Source organism: Odontesthes bonariensis, chromosome 2, assembly GCF_027942865.1.
Source record: "Odontesthes bonariensis isolate fOdoBon6 chromosome 2, fOdoBon6.hap1, whole genome shotgun sequence".
NCBI lineage: Eukaryota > Metazoa > Chordata > Actinopteri > Atheriniformes > Atherinopsidae > Odontesthes > Odontesthes bonariensis.
This window is the reverse complement of record NC_134507.1, coordinates 6,605,933-6,628,390: the sequence shown is the minus strand read 5'-3', so window position 1 is coordinate 6,628,390 and position 22,458 is coordinate 6,605,933. Positions and strand designations below refer to the sequence as shown.

At 41.4% G+C, this 22,458-nt stretch overlaps 1 protein-coding gene across 2 annotated transcripts in view; it reads right to left on the bottom strand.

Annotated features, from left to right (window-relative positions):
* adgra1b (adhesion G protein-coupled receptor A1b) overlaps positions 1–22,458 on the bottom strand; it is a 186,641-nt gene that overhangs the window by 151,032 nt on the left and 13,151 nt on the right. For both annotated transcript variants that reach the window (XM_075474661.1, XM_075474662.1), the window contains exons 2-5: positions 17,843–17,914; positions 3,358–3,429; positions 1,222–1,293; positions 977–1,048 (exon numbers count right to left, since the gene is read on the bottom strand). In XM_075474661.1, the coding sequence (XP_075330776.1) occupies positions 977–1,048; positions 1,222–1,293; positions 3,358–3,429; positions 17,843–17,914 (288 nt within the window). The remainder of the gene's footprint in view (positions 1–976; positions 1,049–1,221; positions 1,294–3,357; positions 3,430–17,842; positions 17,915–22,458) is intronic.

Here is a 22,458-nt window from a genome sequence, read left to right as displayed (position 1 = left end):
AACATTACAACAATACATGCCCAGTAATATTCTTGTAATGTTTTAAATACTTGAACGCAGTTTTTCTAGAGAAGATAATTGTTTTGTATATGGGATTATTCTCCATCGACTCTTCTGGGCTTTCACATGCGCGAGCCTACAACCAGCCGGTGAGTTACATGCTGTTTATAAAGTTGTTTTGTAACGTCCCCATGCCAGTAATGTGAGAACCATGCATATGGTTTTGATGGTAAGGCTTGTGACTTTATTGTCGGATGGGTTATAAAGTGGTGTGACGTTTCTGCAGTGTGCAAGTTGTTGTTTTACGTGGAAGGGTTAGCGCTTGCCCCTTAGCCACCACGTATTAGCCTCGCATGACATGCTGTGCGGACAGAGCGATCTTCACACAGGGAGCGCAGATACGCACCTCTCTGTGTCCTACTATCAGTATTTGACAACCTCTAGCAATGGAAACACGCTTCAAATGCCCCGGAGTTCCCCTTTAAAATTTCACTGACTGTGTTCGGATCGTCCTCTCATTAACTCACTCACAATACATTGCATTTTTTTAAAGATGTGCCCACCTATGAAAGCAGCTGTAGCTGCAAAATAATCTTCAGTATACTAACAATGAATTATTATTATTTAGGGCCACGGTGGTCCGAGTGTTGTGGTTTGTATGCAGATATTTCAAACTACATTACAAGTCCCCAACATGTAGTCTGGACTGTACAACCGAGTTTCAAATGTGGCTCCTGTAGCCCTTTTACAACTCGCAACTGCAAATGCTCGCGAGGGCTTTCATTAACACCACGTTCCTGCTGCTCATTAGCTGCTGCTTCCAGGTCTCTTGTGATATTCCTTGTCAACTGATGTAGTGTACAGCTTCACTAAGATGTCCCCAGTTTTTCCATGTGAAAATACAGTGCCTGCAATTCAAAACAGCCAAATGCTCACTGAAATTGCTTTGAACATTAACATCAACATTTCCCCTTACAGCACTTTAAGAGCCACCAGGTGCGCGAAGAGTCTCGTGGTCAGAGTGGAGAAGATGTTGCCGGACAAATTCCTGTTTGTGGAAAAGAGGAATCACAAACATGCAATCAAGATACAAGTTACTCTTCAAACACAGTGAACCTGCACCACTGCACTATGGGAGCAAAAGGCCCAAATCCCTGCAGAACCTATTCAAACTCATTCCCAAAGAAGTGCAAAGCGTATTATAAGTAAAGGACTACTCACAATTTTGAGAGGCTGCTCAGGTCACGAAACATTTCAGGTGACAGGCAGCCAATTCTATTGTTAGACAGATCCCTATATGGAGAAAATGGCAGAGAGAGGCATGCCTTAATTCATTTAGTAAATATTACTGATATTGCAGACAATAAAAACAAGAACAGAAATCAATGATACTCTATATATGTGTGTTGTGCGTTTTCATGCGTTGTCTGCCTGCAAAGAGAATCTAAGGAGCTGAGACTGCTGGTTATCTCTGTCAGCTTCCTGGAATATTATTCCTGACCTTTTGCAACATTTTACTCCTCACATAACCACTGCTGGCACACACATCCCTTCAAACACAAACACGTTCAAATGTATGCGGCAGGCTCCCAGATGCGAGGGGGCTGAGCGCTGTCGCGTCCGAGGCTCCGTGCCCTCGCACGCTGTAATTAAAGAGCCGCTACGCTGGAGCAGCTGTGGGAAAATAAGCACAGCACTTGAAAAATCACCAGTTGGGGAGCACTTAAATTAGCCTTCTGCTGCTCCCAAAGCCCTGCGCACACGTGCCCTGAATGAGCAGGGCTCACTCACTGTTTGCATCCCTGCCAGTCCAGATCCCACTAACTATCAGGCTCCAATCATGTAACTCCCTCCCAAACCCCTTCATAATAGAACCAGCGCAAGCAATCATGGAGAAAATTACTTGAGCAGGAGAAATCCCTACAAACAAAAGGCGAAGCAAACTTTCAAAACTTTTTTTTTGCCTGTTTTACATTGCAAATAAGTTTCGAAAAACATTTCAAATTGTGGCACAAATTTTGAAAAACGCTTTATTCTCATTACAAAACAACAACGGTCAAACTCCCTATGAATCTAAATGTAATTTGTAAGCAACAAAGTGCATGTTTGCCACTACAGCTGTGAGTCTTTTTAATCTTTTCTTCTTCTTTTTTTTCCCAGTATGACCTATTCCTCGGTGTTATGGCCTTCTTATCCTGTCTTTATGCTCTATTTCTGTGCTGCAGTAGGTGGCGAGACCAGACCATAACAACAACTGAGACTTCTGAGCCCCTCGTTTCCTCCCTTGTAAATCCCTGCGCGTCCTCAAGTCTGAGGGAAACTCTTCCGTCCCGCACATCTTAAGTTTGCCATTAGTCATATCCAGGCTAAGCTCTTCACCCATGCTTCTACATATTGTGAGATGAAGAAAATCAATAAATGTTGGTGGGGGGGAGGGTTTGTTGTTTTTCTCTGTTATCATCTATCATGCCCCCTGGAATCTAAAAAGACTGCCTTCCGTGAGACTTATTCGGCAGCATGTCAACATTTCTTTTCTTTGAAGCTGATGTGTTGGAGGCAAAAATAATGGGAAAGTGTAGGAATCTGAGCATTTCTGATGGTAAACTCGGATGGCTTGAAGGCTGGGTCGTAACAATTGCTGCTCTTGAGCGATGTTCTCTGTCTGCAATGGTCAGGACCTTCCACACTTGGTTCTTGGAATAAAAAAACAGTGAACGGGAGACGGGAGACAGCAGCCAAGGCTCTCTGGTGCTCGTAAAGAGGTGCTGCCCTGTCTTGTCTGTTCCAGAAAGGATCTAGGAAGGTACTGTAGCGGAAATTGCTGAAAAAGTTTATGCTGGCTCCGATTGAGCAATGCAGTCTGTTGCTTATGGGGCTGCGTAGGCGCAGACTTGTCAGGGTGCTCATTCTGGCAGATGTTCATCGCTTAAAAGTGTTTATACACGTATATACATCCCCTCAGATGCAGTGGACAAACAAACCCAGTCCATGGAGGCCTCACCTTGCAACTTACAGGACTTAAAAGAATCTGCCACTGGCGGCTTGGTGCCATATACCACAGCATGACCTCAGAGATGTGGAGGAGTCCGTGCTTCATTGGGCCAGGGCTGTTGTAGGTGGGTGGTCATAACGTTAAGGCTAATCAGTGCGTGCTCCTTATCCTTAACATTTTACTTTACTTAAGTCACCGACAGATGGTATCTTTAAAGCTGGCAAGTCAAATAATATTGAAAATGGTCTTGTGTTAATGTGGTTATATTCATGCCTGTATCCCTATTGATACATATGTTCTCATCCAGGGGCATAAAGGTAAGGAGAAGGCTATTCCAAGGCTATACTTATACTCGTTATACTTACAGTCTCCTCAGAGCCAGAAGACTACGAAAGGCTCCAGGCTCCACGGTACTTATCAAATTACTCTTCAGGTCCCTGGAGAAGAGACAGACAAAAAGAGTCAGCGATCACAATTCTATCCATTCATCCATCCATCCATCCTTATGAGATCGAAGTTCAAATCTATTGAGCTTATGCATGCTGAGAACACAACCTGCAATGAAGCAAGATTAATTGAAATCATGCATGAGGAACCCTGAATTAGATTAAGCAGGCATAGGAAATGGATGGAGGGATGAGGATGTTTATATTATTGATTCTAGAGTCCTGTGAACATATTGTTTTGCTTGCAAGAGCTCTGTTTTTATGCTCATAAGAGAGATTTTATCTATATATTTTATCTGGGAAAGGCCACTGTCATGTGAGTAAGTTAACCTGCACCTGTTAGCTGGATCACACAGACCATGTGCTGCTAGCTGGACGCCCAGACCACATCCAGCGAAGAGGCAAAAAACACACATGTGGCGGTTACAGCCAGGCACTCCTTATCCACCCACACCGCCCACCCCGATACTAAAAATGGATCTTAGAAAAATCTCCTCTCTGCTCTTCTCTGCAGGCCAAGAAAAACTTCCTTAAATTGTGTCCCTCGTTTCCTTTAACTTTGCCCTGCATATTTAGTGTGATGAGAATAAGAAGAAGGGTGGTGCTTTTTTTTAGAAATTTTTTATTTTTTTTATTTAAATGTGAGCAGTATTACAGCTCGACTCTTTTTTTTTAGCTGTTCTTAATTAACGGAATATAAGGTCCAAATCAGGGAAATCCAAAAGAAACAAAGTGAAACCGAAATAAGAACCAAAGCCACAACAATTGTCCCAAAGTGAAAATAAAGGTAATAATTGAGCTCTTTCTATTTGACACATGGGACAGTTTCGGAGAATGATGCTCCCCTTTTCCAAATGATGGCAGAGGCTAAATCACTTACTCTACAGAGTGAAAGATTTATAGGAGCCGAGTGCCATTGTAAATTTCCTCTAGGGACTCTTAATATGGATGTCTATTTCCTGACTACTTCTGCTGTAGATGTACTGAATGAAATGCCTCAGTTGTCACCGTCTTCCAGAAACCAATATCAATTTAGTGGATGTAAAGTATTATTTCTCATGCAGAAGACAAACCATCATTAGTCACAGAAAAATGACTATATTCTAAGGTTAATGACCTGTTTCTTTCATGATAAACACACACACACACTTTGCATTTTGCTATGCTCAGGCTCCTTATGAGCCCTCAAACCAGATTGTAGCGAGACAAAATCTATTAAGCAAAATAGGTTTGTGTAACTACTACACACTTCATGCATATATTTAATATTCTAAGTAGATGTCAAATGACTTTTGCTTCTTTTATATCTGCAGGTAATAACAGAGCACCTGAGCATGATAGCTCTCTGCATCTGCTGACTTTTCAAAATCTGAACCACTGCTTAGAAATTTTGCAGACGTACTGTACTCTTGGATTCTACTTAGAGTGAAGTTGCCTTTCCGATAGACGAAGCTCCTGGCCTAGCCGGGTCAGTCAGCGGCTAGCTCTCTACTCTCACTCACTCATCTCTTTGATCTCGTATGATATGCTACAAAATAGCAAGAGGAGGGAGCGGCCGAGCCTGCAGCAGCTCCCTTTTACCTGAACTGTTGCAGCTCACTACCCTGTCTGGGAATTTGCTGAATGCTCAAAAATGTTGCATCTCTTATCGACTTACTGCCAACCCGAGGGGGCAGAGGTCGTTGCTCGGTGAGTCCACAGATAGAAGATACACTGCTATGAAGTGTCGTTCAAATATGGGGGGTTCATAAAGTCTATAAAACAACTGAATTGTTTATTAGCAATGTTCCATGGTATTCATGGTTCTGAATTCGATAGGAATTTACCATGTCTTGTATTACGCTCAAATCCGGGTTCTACAGAATGTGTCCCTCTTTGTTTTAAAGGCTTCCTGTATGAGGCTGTGGCACTGTAGGCAACACCTTTATAATCAACACATCTGAACCGTCAAGTAACTGCAAATAAACATTTATGAATTATGATGATTGTGTGTCATTAACTGGTTCAGGATGGGTGCAGTCTTCCACATTATGCAAGAGAATGGGTGCCAAAAGTTTCAACAATCAGAGGAAACCATTTGAAAGTAAATTTTGCATCCTTTTATGTATCCCTTAATGTGATTTACTGTCAGAAAAGAGCTGTGCTCTTCTGTAAGTTAGCTCCACCACATCTGGTCCTAAGAACTATTTGCAAACGATAACATATCCAGCAATACAATAAAGGACTTGATCTTAAACACATCAGAAGTTTTATAGTGTGACTAGTTGACGTTGTGAGCTATTTGCAAAATGTAATAAAGTCCTATAGTGCTTCCCCACATGTAGATTTAATTTCAGCGGGCCATCAGGGCATATTCGTTAACACATTTTATTCCATTTCTTTTATACTTTGATTTAATCGAGTTAATGAGATCGATTACAATGTTCCTGACACACTGAAATGTTTGTGCCAGGCATCAACTTATGGCTATGGAGCTGTACCCGTTCGTCCAAAAACTGGAAAAGCCTTTGGACCGATCCCAAACTATCAGTCTGCAGACTGACCGGCATCCTTGGATGAAAAAGGAAACCTCTACATTGCCCCTCGTGTATCATCTGGGTGTGGTGTGGGATAAATACAACCCAGTATCAGCAGAATATAAGTGCTGTATGAATCTGTGAATGTGACTCGCGGTGCTTTGAGTGATCGATTAGACCAGAAAGGCACTAATTAGCACAATTAATTGTCCATTCCATCTAATGTTTCTATATCTTCAGGCTGACCGGGCTGCTGTTGTGGCATATCCATAAAGTCATTCATCTACCTCTCTTAGTTAGTTTCTCATCTCGTGGGTGGAATCCATCTCATAGACTGTATATAACTGATGGATGAAGCCACAAGACCTCAGACATTAAACCAACAAGAAAAGGGCCTTATAGGACATTATTTCTTTTTTTCTAAAAAGTCATTATGTCATTGACTGAATTCACTCCTTTGACTGGTATGCTTACAAATTGAAAAAAGTATTATTTTATACAGCACTTTTGCTAAAAATGTTGCAGTGTGCTTTACACATGGGGATAAGGTGAGCTGGAGCTGAAAGGATGTTGAAAAAAAACACACCATGTTTGATACGCAAATCAGACACTGCCAACAGAAGTTTTAGGGACTTGAAGGCAGCTACTAACTTGGTGTGCCTGACTTTGGTCGGGAAAGAATTCCATGGAAATCGAGCTCTAATGAAAAAGGCATGATCTCCCTTTGTCACAATCTGTGATCTCAGAATAGTTAGCAGGGCAATATTTGCAGATCTCAATGGTCTCAATTAGGGAGCCACTACAGGGAGGCAAGCACATGGGTGATGTGTCCATGCCTATATGTCCTAATGTGTCTGGCTGCATTATTTTGGATAAAGTGGAGCTGGGAACCCTCAAAACTCATAACTCTGATTAGTCTGATTAAGACCTGATTACTAATGATCTTAAGCTGAAACGGAGTAAGACTGACCAAGACTTTACCATCAAAACTCAAAAAATCTAATTTTACTCCAATACGTATAATAGCCTGGGAGACATCATTTGAAAATATGCCAGGAATAGAATCAACAGGATTGAAAATAAATTATAAACAAAATAATCACTAATTAATTTGGGCTAAATCTGTGCGACCCACTGCTTACGGATTTGGGCCAATGACAGGGGACGTAACATGGGGAACGTTCTGCTAGTGTGTGTGTGTGTGTGTGTGTGTGTGTGTGTGTGTGTGTGTGTGTGTGTGTGTGTGTGTGTGTGTGCGGTGCTCAACCTTAGGGCGATCTCTGTAGATTATTTACTTTTTCATCCATTTTGTTCAATGTCCTTAGAGGAAAAACTCAAGGGGAAGAAATGTTGTATCTTAGATGTGATGTATATGTTAGCCCACCCATACAAAGTCACCACCAGCCGTCACTGCAGCCGAGTGTTATCCGTGTAAAAATCTTAATGTCCCTTATGGTTTCGAATAAATTTGGTCAAGAGGTAGCATGGAAATAAAGAACTGAAGGGGCCGAGGGGAATGCCCTGTGGTGCGCCACAAGTCAGCTGAGCTGTTGAGAGGACTAAGTAATTAAGAGTGCCTGCAAAGATTCTATCAGAGAGATATGAGTGCAACAAAGCTAAGAGACAAATCACTATTTTTCAACCAGGTCTCTAAACAATGCAGGAGGATTTAAATCTAAAAGAGCTAAAATCAAGCTGTTGCTTCTATCTGAACTCAGCAATAGGACACTGTACCTTAACAAGCTGTGTCTGTACTATGAAGTGTTCTGAAACCAGATGGAAGCTGTTAAAAACATTTATCATTCATCAATAATGTCTACTGTGCAGAAATGACTACCTCCTGAACCTTAGACCAATCCCCTAATTGTCATTTTTATCCATTGTTGTACCTCAAGTATTACTCTCTAACTCCAGTGATCTTCTTGTCAAATGCAGTCATTTCCAAAAGATTCACATGGCAAGTACCAAATGCCAAGCTCAGAGCTTTGAAATGGTATTCCACAAATCAGAGGGTGCCATTGCAGGCCATTACCTCCACCTTTTATATGCAGTCTATGCACAAATCCAGTTTTCTTGGACTATAGTGGGCAAAGCCTTGCTCTGCTCGTTGGAAAATCTGCTGCAAGCAAGATACTTGTTAGTCTTTCCACAGGATTGGACCCGCTAGAGAGTTGTCTGAATATATAGCTTTATTACTCATTTTTGACAACTGGAGAACTAAGCTAAAAGTGACTTAATAGTGAATGTGTGTCCTTCCTTGTGCACTTTCAGCCTTTATAATTTTCATAGGACCAGCAATATCTGTCGCCCCTCTCTTGCTTTTCCATATGTTCAAACATGATAAAGGTCACAGCTACACATTCTACGTTTCCTGCTGTGTGTATAGTCTCTTATTTCTAATTGGTCTGGTCTTGGGACTGTGTAAGGGACTCCCCTGCTTCTGTACAAGGAAGCAGAACAACAAACTAAAAGCAAAACAAAAAAAGCGCACGTGCAACTTTTGTTTTTCTTTGTTTAATTCTTTTTTGTTTTTTTTTTGTTTTTTTCATGACAAAGTAAATACACATAATTGCAACCTATCCAAGATCGACTCCCAGTGGAGCAAGAGTTCATGAGAAGTCTCTGGGGTGCCACCCACCAGTTCGTAAAACTTCAAAGAACAAACCGTACAACTTCACCAATGACAATGTAGCCCTGTTAAAACGCACACTGCAATACATAAAACAGATTCACTCACAGGCACGCTTAAATAAAACCTTGCAATCAAACAAAAGCTACAAGAACCCCTCAGAGATGCTCTCTGTTCAGTGAGGTTATTTAGTTGTGCTTCGACACAGTCCTATAATTTCATAATAAAGGATTTCCATGAAAAGAAATGACACAGTGAAAAGTGAAAGTATTCACTTTGTAGTAACAGCATACAGCTGCAAAATATTAAAAATACAGAAATGGACTATAAGATAGCCAAGCTCAAATAAATGGCCCTTTCTCTCTTTACGTTGGAGTGGATAAAAGCCATGGCCACTAGTTGAGTATTTACAGTACAGATGGACACACGTGAACATACAAACAGATGATAACTGCCATGGAGAGACTTGCCCCACATGTCCGCTGTAGATACAGCTGGAGCAGCTCAAATGGGATAAATGTTTAAACAATAACCATTTTCTACTCCCCCAGTCCTGCATGTTTGAAGAGCAGTAGCAGCCCTCTGTATAAACTAAACCATTTGTGGTTCGTGTTTGCAAAGCTACTGAAGTGCTTCCCAATTAATTCAAACTGCATTGTATATCTAGGCCTGCTCAATTTCTCCCAAACCAACATGACCCCGCGGATAGCGGCCTGTTCACTGTGTGACACTAATGGGCGGATTTCTCCACGAGTCTAAATGATTGCTACATCACACAGTCACCCTGATGAGCTCCCGATAAGGACACACACACTGACCAGAGAACACACACATCCTTCAGGCAGACAGTAGCCACAGATGCACGTTGATGGCTGATTTCATTTAATAATGTAGAGTCTCATTAAATGCATCTTAGTCCTGATGTAATTATTTAAATACTATCAGAATCACTAAAGGTCAAACTCAACATGAGGTACACAAGCAAATAAAACAGCAGCTTGCTGTGGCACTCAAGCAAATGGAAAGGGATGCTGCATGATGTATTAGATTGTATGCTCACTTAATGAAATGAGTGACGAGACGCATTCATTTGTACGGCCTGCGTCATATTCCTCACTAGCGTGCATATTTGTTTGTAAAGGCACCTTGTTTCCAAGATGGAGTCCATTCGTCTAAGAAGGCTTACAATCGGCCACACATTGAAAGTGGGGAAATGGTTCATCAACAACAAAAAAAAACTGCAGCCATTTTAATAACTTCTTAAATTGTTTCAGCCGTTTAATCTATCATAAAAATGTCAAATATTTGCTGGTAGTAACTTTTGGGATTTGTTGCCTTTGTCAATATTTTGCTTTTGGCATTTGTGCTCTATCGGATAGCTGCAGTAGACATCCAGACAGGAAATGCAGGGACAAAGAGCGGGGGATGCAAACAAAGATCCAACTGGCTGGGAATTGAGCCATCGACGGGAGCTCTCAAAATGAGGTTACAGTACGTACACCAGTTTTGTATTTAAACATGTAATTTGAAGCAATTTTCCAAATGTTAAGATAATTTAATGGTAAACATTATCCCCACTAAATATTAACATGTTTTTAACATGATAGAAATTCTAACCGCATCTCATATTGAATCTGTTGTTAGAGCTCATATTATACTAATTTACAAGTTTATGGGTTGTCCCTCATTACCTTTAGTTTGGGGACCTACAGTGGTTTCTCTGCAATCCCAGTAGTAGAAAAAGTTGTGATCGAATGGAAAATGCAAAATCCAAAATCCAACAGTGATTCTACATGAACCTCGACTTTTATTTCAATGCAGATAGCATAAACACAAGATATTTCAGGTTTTTTCCCATCGTCTTCGTATTTATTAGAATCTCTCTATTCCTGCATTTCAGGCCCGTAACACATGCCAAAAAGAAATGGTTGGAGGGCAATTTAGGACCAGAAATTAGGTAAAAATCATAAGAGTGATGTTATTTCAGACAGGGGATGTCAGCAGTTGACTGCAATCGTAAGCAGCATGGACGAAAAGGCTCATTTACACTTGTGGTAGCATTAATGTAGAAATGACAATGAAGGGCAACGTGGCTCGTCTTCAGGACAGCATCTGTTCCGGTGACGCCCATGCATTTTTCAACAAGACAAAGGAAAACCAAATTCTGTATAAATTATGTGTGGAGACTTTTAGAACTGTGACCACTGTTGCGCACCTTTAGACCAGTGGCGGTTTGTCCATAAGGGCGATCGGGGGACGCACCACCAAAGGGATATGTCACATTTTTCCACAGCATTGGGGTGGTTGTGACAGTTCCAGACAGTTTCAGCTGCTCTGTTTGTCACTGTCCAATCAGTGCTCCATGAGGTACCGCCGCTTTGGGGACATTCGGTCAAGTTGAAAATCGCCCCAACTGCTCCCATTGACTCTTATTTAAAATCAGTTGTTTTTTTTTCAAATTTCGGCCATTACAATACAATCTCTATGGGTTAAGGGTTAGGGTTAGGTCGCCCCAATGTGTTTTCGTCATACGTAACGTGAAGATAGCTAGCGTAGACCTTTTCAAGGTCAGCGTGGCGAGAATACAGTTGAGTTACTCCGTAAATAGTTTAATTAAAGCAATACAATGTAACTTCTCAAAAAGCCCATTATGGAGCTCCCCCTACAGGCTTGGAGGTAATGTACGGTTACACTATCGTAAATACAACACCCTTTCGCTTTCACGTTTCACGTTTGTTGACGAAACGGCGAGGAGTCAGAAGGTGCAAGCTATGTCGACCGAGAAGGTAAGAGTAATCAAATGTACCTGGGAGCGTGAGAGGGGTCTATTTGTTTTTGCGGTAGGTGTGCCAGAAAGCAAGTCGAAGTACTTCCGCTCAGCTCCCGCGCCCCTCCAGCAAAGTTACATAGCGCAGTTATTCCAACTCAGACCCCCGAAGGGCATAGGAGACAGGCCAATCGTAATATTAAAACTCATTCTAGCCGCACAATTTTTTTCAAGCTGTTATTTTAAGGTAGAAATGTTACGTAGTATTACTTTAATGTAAATTAATGTAAATAGTCTGGTAGTGTCTTTGATTAACAACAGAAATTGTAACTATTTGTAATGGAAAAGAACTGTAAATAAATTCTACTAATATTTTCAACTTGTATCTAGTCCCTGTCTTAATTATTGGCAAAGCAGATATCTCTCCATGTTCAAAGGTATTTGAAGGTAAACTGATTACCTACTAGAATGTGACAAATGCAGCTTAAGGGAAAATCTTTATCTTGCAATCTAGTGCTTATATGCGTTGTTGGTAATGTGAGTTGACCAGAAAAAAATAAAAATCGTGACAGCTGACTTGCTACTTATTAATTTACCCATTGAACGGGTCCCTTTAGTCATCATCGCTACTATTGCCCCTCCTGAGAAATTTGTCAGGAGCCGCCACTGCTTTAGACATCTTGCATTATGCAAAATATCTGAGACGAAATAACGCCTTAAACGCTTCATTGCTTTGCATCTAGAATATCAGAGGTGCCTTTTAAGTATTGAGAAGAAACTGGAACATTTTAAAAATGGGAAAAGCTTTACTGCAGGCCTGAAAAAATTAAAAAAATTAAAAAGTCCTCCATTTTCTATCGCATCACAACAATGTCTGATTTGGGTTATGAAAAAAAACATTTTATTTACGCATTGTATCAAAGGGAAAAACCCCCAAAAGCATGCAAAGACCCATTCAAAAACAGATATTGATGCGTCAGTTTCCGGATAGTTGAAAGGACGGCGCTCTAAAATACATCTTACACTCACAAAGACAGAAAGCCAACCTAATAAATTGCAGGTAAATATGAGCTGAAAGCTTACAGAGAAGAGGAAAGAGGCAGACAGTCAAACTGCTCAGTCCAGTTAAGCTAAGTGAGCGTGTTTGTATTGTGACAGGCTTTTAGCTACCACTGCTGGAGCATCAAATGGCAACGACACTCCTGTGAGTGGTTGCATCATGAAAATATTACACACAGTAAAAAAAAAAAAAACACCATGAGCATATTACAATTAGTCAACCTTCTTAGTAAGACAAATTGCAAATGTCCTTCTCAGACGTGTCTCTTTTATCAGCAGGTTGTTCAAAAAAACAAACGTGTCAAAGACGTCTTCGCCTCTCAAAGCGTCTGCAGTCTGAACCCATTTTTCGCAACAGGTAAACATTCATTTTTCAAACAATACCGGAGTGCAATTTATTCCTGGTGATGTGTGGTAGTTATCAAACATTTGTCGCGTTTTTTTTTTTTCCCCACTTCTGCCTCAGAAGCCCATAAGCAGTTTGACAAAAAAAAAACAGTCGCCCTCTTTTTAGCACGCAGTCAAAAGAGTTTAAAGTTAAAAACAATCACGCAAAACCATTGGAGGCAGTTTGAGAGAAGACGGACAAAAAGCTCGAAGTTTTTCATATTTTTTTTCCTTCAAATCAACAGCTTCACGACAGCTTCCTATTTTGGAGCTACTGCTCTTATCCATGTGAAATATTTCTGTTAAAACAAAACAAAAGGTCAAATGTGAAGCTATTTTTTTTTCCTCTCTCAGACATGCCTTTGATGCAAGCCCTCCTGCCCTCTTGCTATTTTTTTTTTAAATAGCACATCCCAATAGAGCAAGAATATTTCTATTAAACTGGGTCATATTTCACAGGCTTCATCTGCCAGCTGATTTTATTGCAGAAGACAATCTGTAGGAGACAGAGATGGGAAAGAAGAAGAATCTGTCTCTTCTGTTTCTCCGAACTTGGTCAGTAAATCGGTCACACCCATACCGCTCACATGTTTCTCCTCAGCTGTGACCCAGCAATGATCTCCTGTAAAACAACAATAAAACTATTCATATTTCAACAGCCATTTAAGGCTTTATTTCCTCTGTTTGCGAGACGAGAGGGGAGGAGGGAGAAAAAAAAAAGTGAAGTAAGTTAAGAAATTAAGGAAAATGGGCAGTGAGTCGTCACCGAAACAGCAGATATGAGTTCAGATTTAGTTCAACGCTTTTCGACATCAAATACAGTGCAGGTGCCGAAGCAGAATCAATGCAAATGTGACTCAATCACACAATAATTGCAATTTAATGGTTAACAAATTAAGCAATTGAAAAAGCAGCTGTGGTATTAATCAGGAAATACGTTTTGGTTGTTTAATGAGGTGAATTAATTACGACTACTCCTACATATAGGAAAACAGAGTGACGCACAAGTGTATTTTCCAACATTACTGGAATGAAATGGACTAATTTGACTAACAAGACTAATCATCTTCAAATTTATGTCTTCATTCGACATATTATTTTAAGGCAGACATCACAATGCAAGTGTACCGATAGAAAAATGTATTGCTATATTTCTTTATTCTTTAATCAAATATTGTTGATTTATTTAGCCGATTATGCTATCGTTACTAATTTAACCAGTGATGATAAGCTTAAGGCCGGCTTGGTTTATGATCAAAAAAATCACTAATCATTCCCCAACTGTGCCCTGCTCTCAAAGTCTGAACTTCATCCCTCCATACGGTGCATTCATATGCTCAACCAGCCGGAGGAAGTGTCCTTCAGCGACCTGCCACACCCTCATCAATCACCGGCCAGGGAGAGGCGCTCATGAGGAAGACTGAATAAACGTCACTTTGTCAGGAGGAACAACAGAAGTTGCTCAACTTTTTAAAGGACGCCTCCTCGCTCCTTTAACATCAGAATGAGCAATTGCAGGCGCCACTTTGAATTCTGATCCCGTCTTTGCCCCGAGTCGAGTCCACGTCGTCCATTCAGCCTGCCTCCAAATACCTCTGGCTAGACAATTCATGTTTGGTTAGAAAAAAACTTCAGTTCTAAAAAAATGTTTATTAAGCCTATCAAGAACAAATGTACTGCCACGTGAACTACGCTAACTACACCCCCACTTCTCCAAAGATAACAATAATTTTACAGCCATAAGAGGTGTTCTTTTTTCACAAAGAAGAGTGGGATCGTATCAAAAATGGTATAAATGTTATTTTTTCGAGAATATCAAGAGGGTATATGGAATAATGCACCAAAAAAAGTGTTTTTGTTCTAAACTCTATGATAAAATGATCATATCACAGTTTCAAAATGCAGCATACTGGGCATGAATACTGAAAATGAAGCCAGTTTCACTGATTTCACACAGGCCCTTGACACAGTGAGGCCTTCTGCAGTGGGAACCCTTGATAAAACTAGATTTAGTGTCCTGGGCAGAGAACAGTGATGCGCTTTGTTTCTGCTCTGCTCCCGTGGGACCCAGTTTGGCTGATGGTAATGGGCCTGTGTCCATATGGTGGGATTCAGGTCATCATCCAACATACAGGGGCTCTCCGTTAAGAGAACACTATCTGGGCTATAGAAAGAAATTTCATCAAGAGCAATTCTTAATACAAAAACACATCGATAATCCTTAATGATGATGTAGATAATAATGAGCACAATAAAGCATTATAAACAGGAGCACTTTGTGGTAAACAGCAGGGCAAAAACACTACCTTAACTCAAAACAGTGGAGGACCTTTTGCTGTTTCATTTCATTTGGTCCAGACTAAAATACCTCAACAACCATAAAAACAACACAAAGCATGAAGACGTTTCACTTCACATCACTCTGACTTTTAAGTTTCAACTGAAACATGTCAAACTACTAATATGAAAACTTACACAGAGATTCCGTTCACTTCTGAGCACATCTGAACAAATTCTCTCATAACACGGACGGCCTTCTTAAACACAGCTCATCCATCCAATATTGTTTGTGTCATTCGACCCAGCCCTCCATTTCCCTCATCCATCCTGCCTTCTACTCATCCATCCATCCATTCTTCTTGTGAATTAACCATTCATCCATACGTTTATCCACCATTACCTTTTCCTTATCATCTATCCTTCATCCATCCACCCAGTCTTATCACTAGTTCATTCATCCAATCTTCTTCTCTATTTACCATTCATCCATACATTAATCCAACATTCACTTTCCATCATCCACCCATCCTTTCTCCCTCTGCCTCATCCATCCATCCATCCATCCATCCATCCATCCATCCAATCTTCTTCTCTATTTACTATTCATCCGTACATTTATCCATCCTTCCTCCCTCTGCCCCTTCCATCCATCCGGTCTTATCATGAGTTCATGCAGCCATCTTTCCTGTATCTGCATCATCCATTCATGTATCCATCCAATCTTCTTATCTATTAACCAGTCATCCGTGCATTTATCCATCATTCGCTTTCCTTTATCTATCCATCCATTCTCCCTCCCTCTGCCTCATCCATCCATCCAGTCTTATCACTAGTTCGTCCATCCGTCTTTCCTCTCTTTGCCTCATCCATCTGTCCATCCCTCTGCCCTTCTCTTAACAGCTCAGAATCAATGACTTCCTGAGTCTGAACCCCTACTCTTCTTCCTCCAAGCCACTAATCACAAGGCGCTTTGGTGTGTCGGACAAGAGGACACTTACACTCATCTTTACCATCACTTCTCCTTCCTAAAATCTTACATTCTGACTTTGAATTAAAACTTGTAAATTTACACTATTGTAGAGGGATCCTTCCAAGTGACGTGCAATGTAGCAACACTGAAGAATCTCTAAAAATTTAATCTACTATGTATAAAAAACAGGAAAATGTCCCTAATACATGCCAGCAGGCTATGATAAGATAATGAACACGGTCAAAATGAAACACGCTTTTTGGTATAATACCCTATGTTGGCGTCTAAACACGTTAGCTTGCTGAAAACGTCGTTCATTTTGTCACTCTAAGCACGAATAGTTTCCAAAAGCTACAAACTCTTGATTAAAAGCATCTCTTGATTGCTGTGAGCAAGAAAATTCCTATCACCTACACTCTAATGGAATGGGGAAAGAATGTCTCAAAAGCAGAGCTAATTAAACAAAGAACCAAGGAAAAAAAGAACTGTCTGTTGGTCTAAGATAACACTGGCGCTAAATACAAAAATATGCTCTGGGATCGCCACATTTCCTTTGCAGCCTTGGAAAGTCTGTTTGTTTTACTACATTTGGACCACAGCTGCAACAGGAGTGGTGCAAACAAATACACACGCCTTGTTAAACTTGTCAATCAGCTGCCAATTCAGCACAGCCCTCAGATCCAGCTAGCCAGCCAGTCAGCCAGCCAGCCAGCCATGCAGCCAGGAAGTCGGCCAGCGGCGCCAGATGAGGGAACACCTGGACGCAGATTTCAACTCACTGAGGCTACCTGGGTTGGCGTCAACCGCTAACGACATGCACATTTCTGCCAAAGGCTGCAGTTTGTTTGTGGATGGACCGATCGTGCGCAGGGAGCGAGGTAAAGAAAGGGACAGGCCACATGTAGTCCTGCTCCGAAAGGGCAGCCACGTCAAACTTTTGGCTGAGTGTCCTTAAAAGCAGCGCAATAAACACTCACAGAAGATGGAGAGCTGAGAGTTTTTAATGGCACTAATAAGACCAAAGGAGACAGGTGACATCATCCTGTAGGTCCACCAGTGCCACAAAAAAAAGTGTAAGAGGGGGAGAATTATTGCACCAAATTAAGCCAGTCTGAATTTATTTGTCGAGTAGTCAGAGAGACGGGGGTCAAACTGACCGTAACAATTTCACAGCAGTCGCTGATGTACCCTGTGTGTGTCAGAGAGCTTAATATGTGTGCCTACTGACATCTGGGGATGACTGACTGAACGGGAGGGAGTTATCAAGCTGTCTGCTCTGTGTGATTTCAGCCCTGCTCTGATTTCCTCATCATCAGCCGACATCCATGTCACCATCAGGTAGAAAAGCAGCGATCGCTGGGCCGCACAGAGGAGAAAGCAATCAATAGCTGACTTCAGGGGGCAGAGCCGGGGCAGCCATCACAGAGCTTATAATCAGGCCTGCTGAATACGACCCTCTGGGACAACGCATGCGGTTCGAGATTCATCGACGTGGACTCAGCTCGTCAGTCATGCTGTCAAATCTGCCTGATCCTGCGCTGCATTAGTCTTTTATACGACGCCGTATATTATCCCTTTTAAGACATTTACTGTAGCAACTGAAGTTAAGCATTGGCCCTACGAGTTGAAAAGTGCCGGCGAGCCTCCTGTAGGGTAAAAACTGACAAGGATTTCCTAATTCCCACCGTGTCCCTGTTTGCCTTTTCCCAGTAAAGCACAATACTGCCGCTGTGATGACAGCTATAAGGACTCCGGGGAGGACAAAACAGTTAAGAGTGCTTGATTTAAGTACTCACAGCTTTTCCAGGGCAGCCAAGCCATAGAAGGAGCCATTCCTCAGCAGGGAGATCTTGTTGTTACTCAGGTTTCTGTTTAGGGGCAAAAGATACATGGGAGAGAACACAAAGTGAGCAAACAGAACAAGTGAGCAAAGGTACATTTGTAAATATCACAAAAGGAAAAAGCTGGGAGAAATGACTTATTCAAATGGCTGATAAATAGTTTATTCTCCGACTGTCAATTTGTTGGCAAGAGATAAGGATTTAGGTCTGGTGAGATTGCAGCTGTAAATTAGTCATCCGGGCCACGTTTCTTTTCTTGTTTATTGCCGTTTGTGTTTAAGATGGGTAATGATCCAAGCCGCAGCCGTCCTCCACTCCTCCGTGTCAAAATATCAGTGTAATGGAAGAGCTCGAAGAAACGCCGCTTCAGCACAATTCAATCATCCGCTGCACACACATCCCACCAAAACAAATCAATGAAATGCACCACAGGGATCTTTAAGTGATGAATTAATATTCAAAAGAGATGCAGTGCCTCCATTTTGATTATTTCTGTGGCAGCCATCACTACCTTTCCGTTTTTCTCTCTTCTTCTTCTTCTTCTTCTTCTTTTTTTTGGGATGAATTATGGCTGTGCTGAATATAAAATGAGAAACTATGTTTCACTGAGTGATGCATTAGTCTGGCAAAAAAATAGTGCTCACCGCCAGGTGCAAACGCACATGCACAATCTTGTCACATCATTCAACACGTTGGGCAGTGAACTTTGGATTTTCCTCATGGCAGAGTGATAATACAAGAATGCAATCGCAGTTCTCCAAGTGCATCCCACCTCGAACTCTTTCTCTTAAATTAACTGACCTGCGCCTGCAAAGGTAAACCCAGACTGAGGATGTCTACCTGTTGAATGTTGTGAGATGACAAAAAGGAAAGCACACACACACCATTCATTTAACTGACTGATTAAACCACACAAAGTCTGTGTCATCTGCTCTCACAGCTCATAACTTGCACCATCTTTGTCCAGTCTAACCCGACCACACTGACTCATAATCGCCTCATAGTAAGAAACTAAATGAAACACGGTGACACAACAGCAGCTAGTGCGTCAAACAGTGGTTGGTGTCCACGGAATGCAATACTTTCTAGCAAAGTTAAGGCGTGTTTTAGTTGTTTTCTTGCAAGAGTTTTCTTTCTGCGATGTCGCTCGAGTGCGAAGCAGCTGTTGTGGGAAGCAAATGTGAGTTGACAACAGCCGAGCATCGACTGGATCAACTGGAGGGATGCAGCAGGGTGGAACCTAGTTGCTGTTAGGAAATACTCGTGACACAAAAGATTGCGATACTCCCAATCAGCCGCCAAGTGTATAGATGGGCTCAGCATCCAGCATAACAGCCGTCCAAATCGCATACAACATGCTCAGTGTTGTACAAAAAAGTCCCTCCTCCTCAGTAATAAGTAAGTTATTAGTGAGGTGCCGGACAGGAGTAGGTGCCCTGCGAAGGTTAACATCCACAGATCTGGGAAGATTAGTTTTCAACACTATTAGCAAACTAGAAAACTACTCTTACTTTGCTGAACTTTGGCACTGTGTTTCTTTCACTTAGTGCCGACACGCATTGTCTGTCAAATTCTACCAGGGCTGATACTGCTGGTGTTAAATGTGTGCTTGGCTTGCACGCCGTATCATAAGCCGGATGTGCTCTGGTGATTAAATTGACTAACTAAACTCACTGATTCACAGCAAAAGCAATTACATCAAACAAAGCAGTGGAGCATCACTACAGTCAGATGGAGTGCAAGTGTGGATCAGGAAATTATACATTCACTAAACGGTAGCTGCACTAATTAATTTGCGAGTTAAAGTAATATTTTGTTAACGCATTAAAACCTTCGCAGCCCCCAGTATTTCCATTTTTTGGTTTTTCGGTGAAAATGCGATAACAAGGGATTGCCTCTCAATTTGCCATCTCACTGCACATTTCTGCAAAGACAGCTAAGCTGCGACAATTTATTATTAGTATTATTATTTTTTTTTTTACTATAAAGCTGTAACAATCAATACCTTATACCGATAACTAAAACTAACGTGGATGGGGGTATTGACTCACATCCTCACCATTTCCACAGAATATGGACAATAAAGAATTTCATAAACTGCATATATGGGGGCATGTCTAAAGTACCACATTGTAGGATTTAGAGGGTTATATTGACAAGTATAGACTCATCAGGTTCATGAATATGTTAACAAGAATTTTTGTTTGTTTTCCTTTACCAGAAAAAGCCATTTATATCAACAGAGAGCATCCTCAGAGTCTGCCATGTGGCACAGCTTGGTTTCTACACTGGCCGAGAACAGACAAGCCAAACAAACACCTTTTGCATTCATAGCGGCCATTCAGGTTTCTCCAACTGTACATCTTTGCAGGGTGAGGGTGAGATCAGGGGTTTTCAGTTTGTTGCAATCCAAAGGTTAAACCAGCATTTCACTAAAATCCATGCAGATTGCTCCTTCAAATTGTGTTAAAGTTAAAAGCGGTTCCTGATTCAGGGCGTGTCCACAACCCAGTGGATCCCAACTGTGTCCGTGTTGACTGGATACGGGCTGCATTCATCTTTTAGAAGAAGCGCTGAGATGCTCGGCATCAAACAGCAAACATGAGTGTTGATTTAAGCCCTTTTTACATCAGTCAAAAAAAAAAAACTTATGCTTAAGCGTCAGCAACCTAGCCCAAAACAAACAGCAAAAACCAAAAGCAAAACTGAGGGTGAAGCATTTGTAACAGCTCATAATTCTCTTTAGGATAGAAAAAAGCCAGTTTTGGACTCAGACTGTATTACTCCCTTAACTGAACAAAGTGCGTTATTCAGCAAAGCAAAAGCTAGTATTCCGCTCACTCCAAAAGACGTCAAACCGTTTCGGGGCAACAAAACCGCTTTTTGTGCTCTTTGCAGGTAGTGGAAGACCCAAACACAAGACCAAGCCGGGTAAAATTCAAAGAGATATTAAACTCAAAGCGAGGTTCATTTGACCACTAAAGTCGGACTCAAAACCAGACTAAACAGTTGACAAATAGTGGCTTGAAAGAGGCTGAATCCAGTAAGAAAGTAGCGGTAAAAAAAAAACTAAAAAAAAACCCAGAGGCTGAAAATCAAAAGCACACATAAGGCAAAAAAAACAGGAACAAGTAGCGCTCACGCACTACAAAATGCAAGTCATAAGTAATGTAGACAGTTTGGCTAAACTGAAACTGGGGACTGTAAATACTGAGTGAATAATGACTGATTGCAAACAGGTGTGTGTGTGGTGGGAGCAGAGCAGGGTAATCAGCAAAACTCAGAACAGGTGTGAGGCTCTCGTAACAACATTAATACAATGCGATGTCTTCACAATTGGGAGAAAAAGAACCACCTTTCCACCTTACCAGGTCCTAAACGTAGGTACAGTGCAACCTCAGGTAACCTCGGCAACACACGACACATTGCACTGCATCATTACGCTGCCAAAAAGCAGCAGGAAAACTATATAAAACCTTACTGCTTCCATAAGAACGAAGAGGGTGATTAGCAGCCATTAGCAGTTCATCGGGTTACAGTGAGCACGTCCAGAAAAGCAGTTGTTTTGGGAACTTTGTTGGTCTGGAGCAGGGATGTCCACATCCAGTCCTCGAGGGCCGCTGCCCTGCAGGTGTGTTGAAGCAGGGAAACATCAAAAACCTGCAGGACAGCGGCCCTCGAGGACCGACTTTAGACTTCGCTGGTCCAGAGCATTCAGGTGTGCGTTTACAGTTTCAAGGAGAAAAGACATCAGTAGTGGTCTTAGAGAAGCATTTGTTGCTTTTTGTTCATTTCCAGACTATTTGGAGTCTATTCTACAACGAGAAGGACTAATTACACGAGTGGAAAACAGTCGTCAATCCTCCCAGGAGTGGATGTCCCAGTAAGTTAACCCCAGAGTCAGACTGCGCAATGATCAGAGAAACTGCAAAACAGATGCAAATCTCCGACTCTATAGTTCATGACAGTACAATTAGAAAAAGACTAAATAAATATGGTTTGTTTGGAAGAGTTGCAGGAGAAAGGCTCTTCTCTTAAAAACAAAACACGGCAGCGCTGCTTTGGTTTGTAAAGTTGCATCTGAACACAAGATTTCTGCAGCAATGTCCTTTGGAAAGACGACACCAAAGTGGAGATGTTTAGCCATACTGTACAGGGTCGCATTTGGAAAAAGCCAAACTCAAATCCAACAAAATTTTCGATTCCTTTCAATCAATTTCTTCACTTTCGATTCTCGTGATGGTGTCATGATTCAAGGGATTAGCTGTAGAAGAACTGATACTTGATTAATCTGAGTGTAATTGAAAGATATCCCTTAGTTGTCTTCACAGAAATACACATGCACACAGTTCCTTGGAAAGCTGCAGGCTACGGTACTGGGCTAGTGTCTGATGATATATATAACGCTTATTCTACAGCTTCGATTCACACCATTTCAAACACATGATGGATGGTGATTGTGGATTTTATATCTACTATAATATTGATTGATCCAGCCAGACCTTAAATCACTTGTAGGGCTGTTCTCTTCCTGTGATGCTGTGAATATATGCATGTGATCAGCTTTCCTT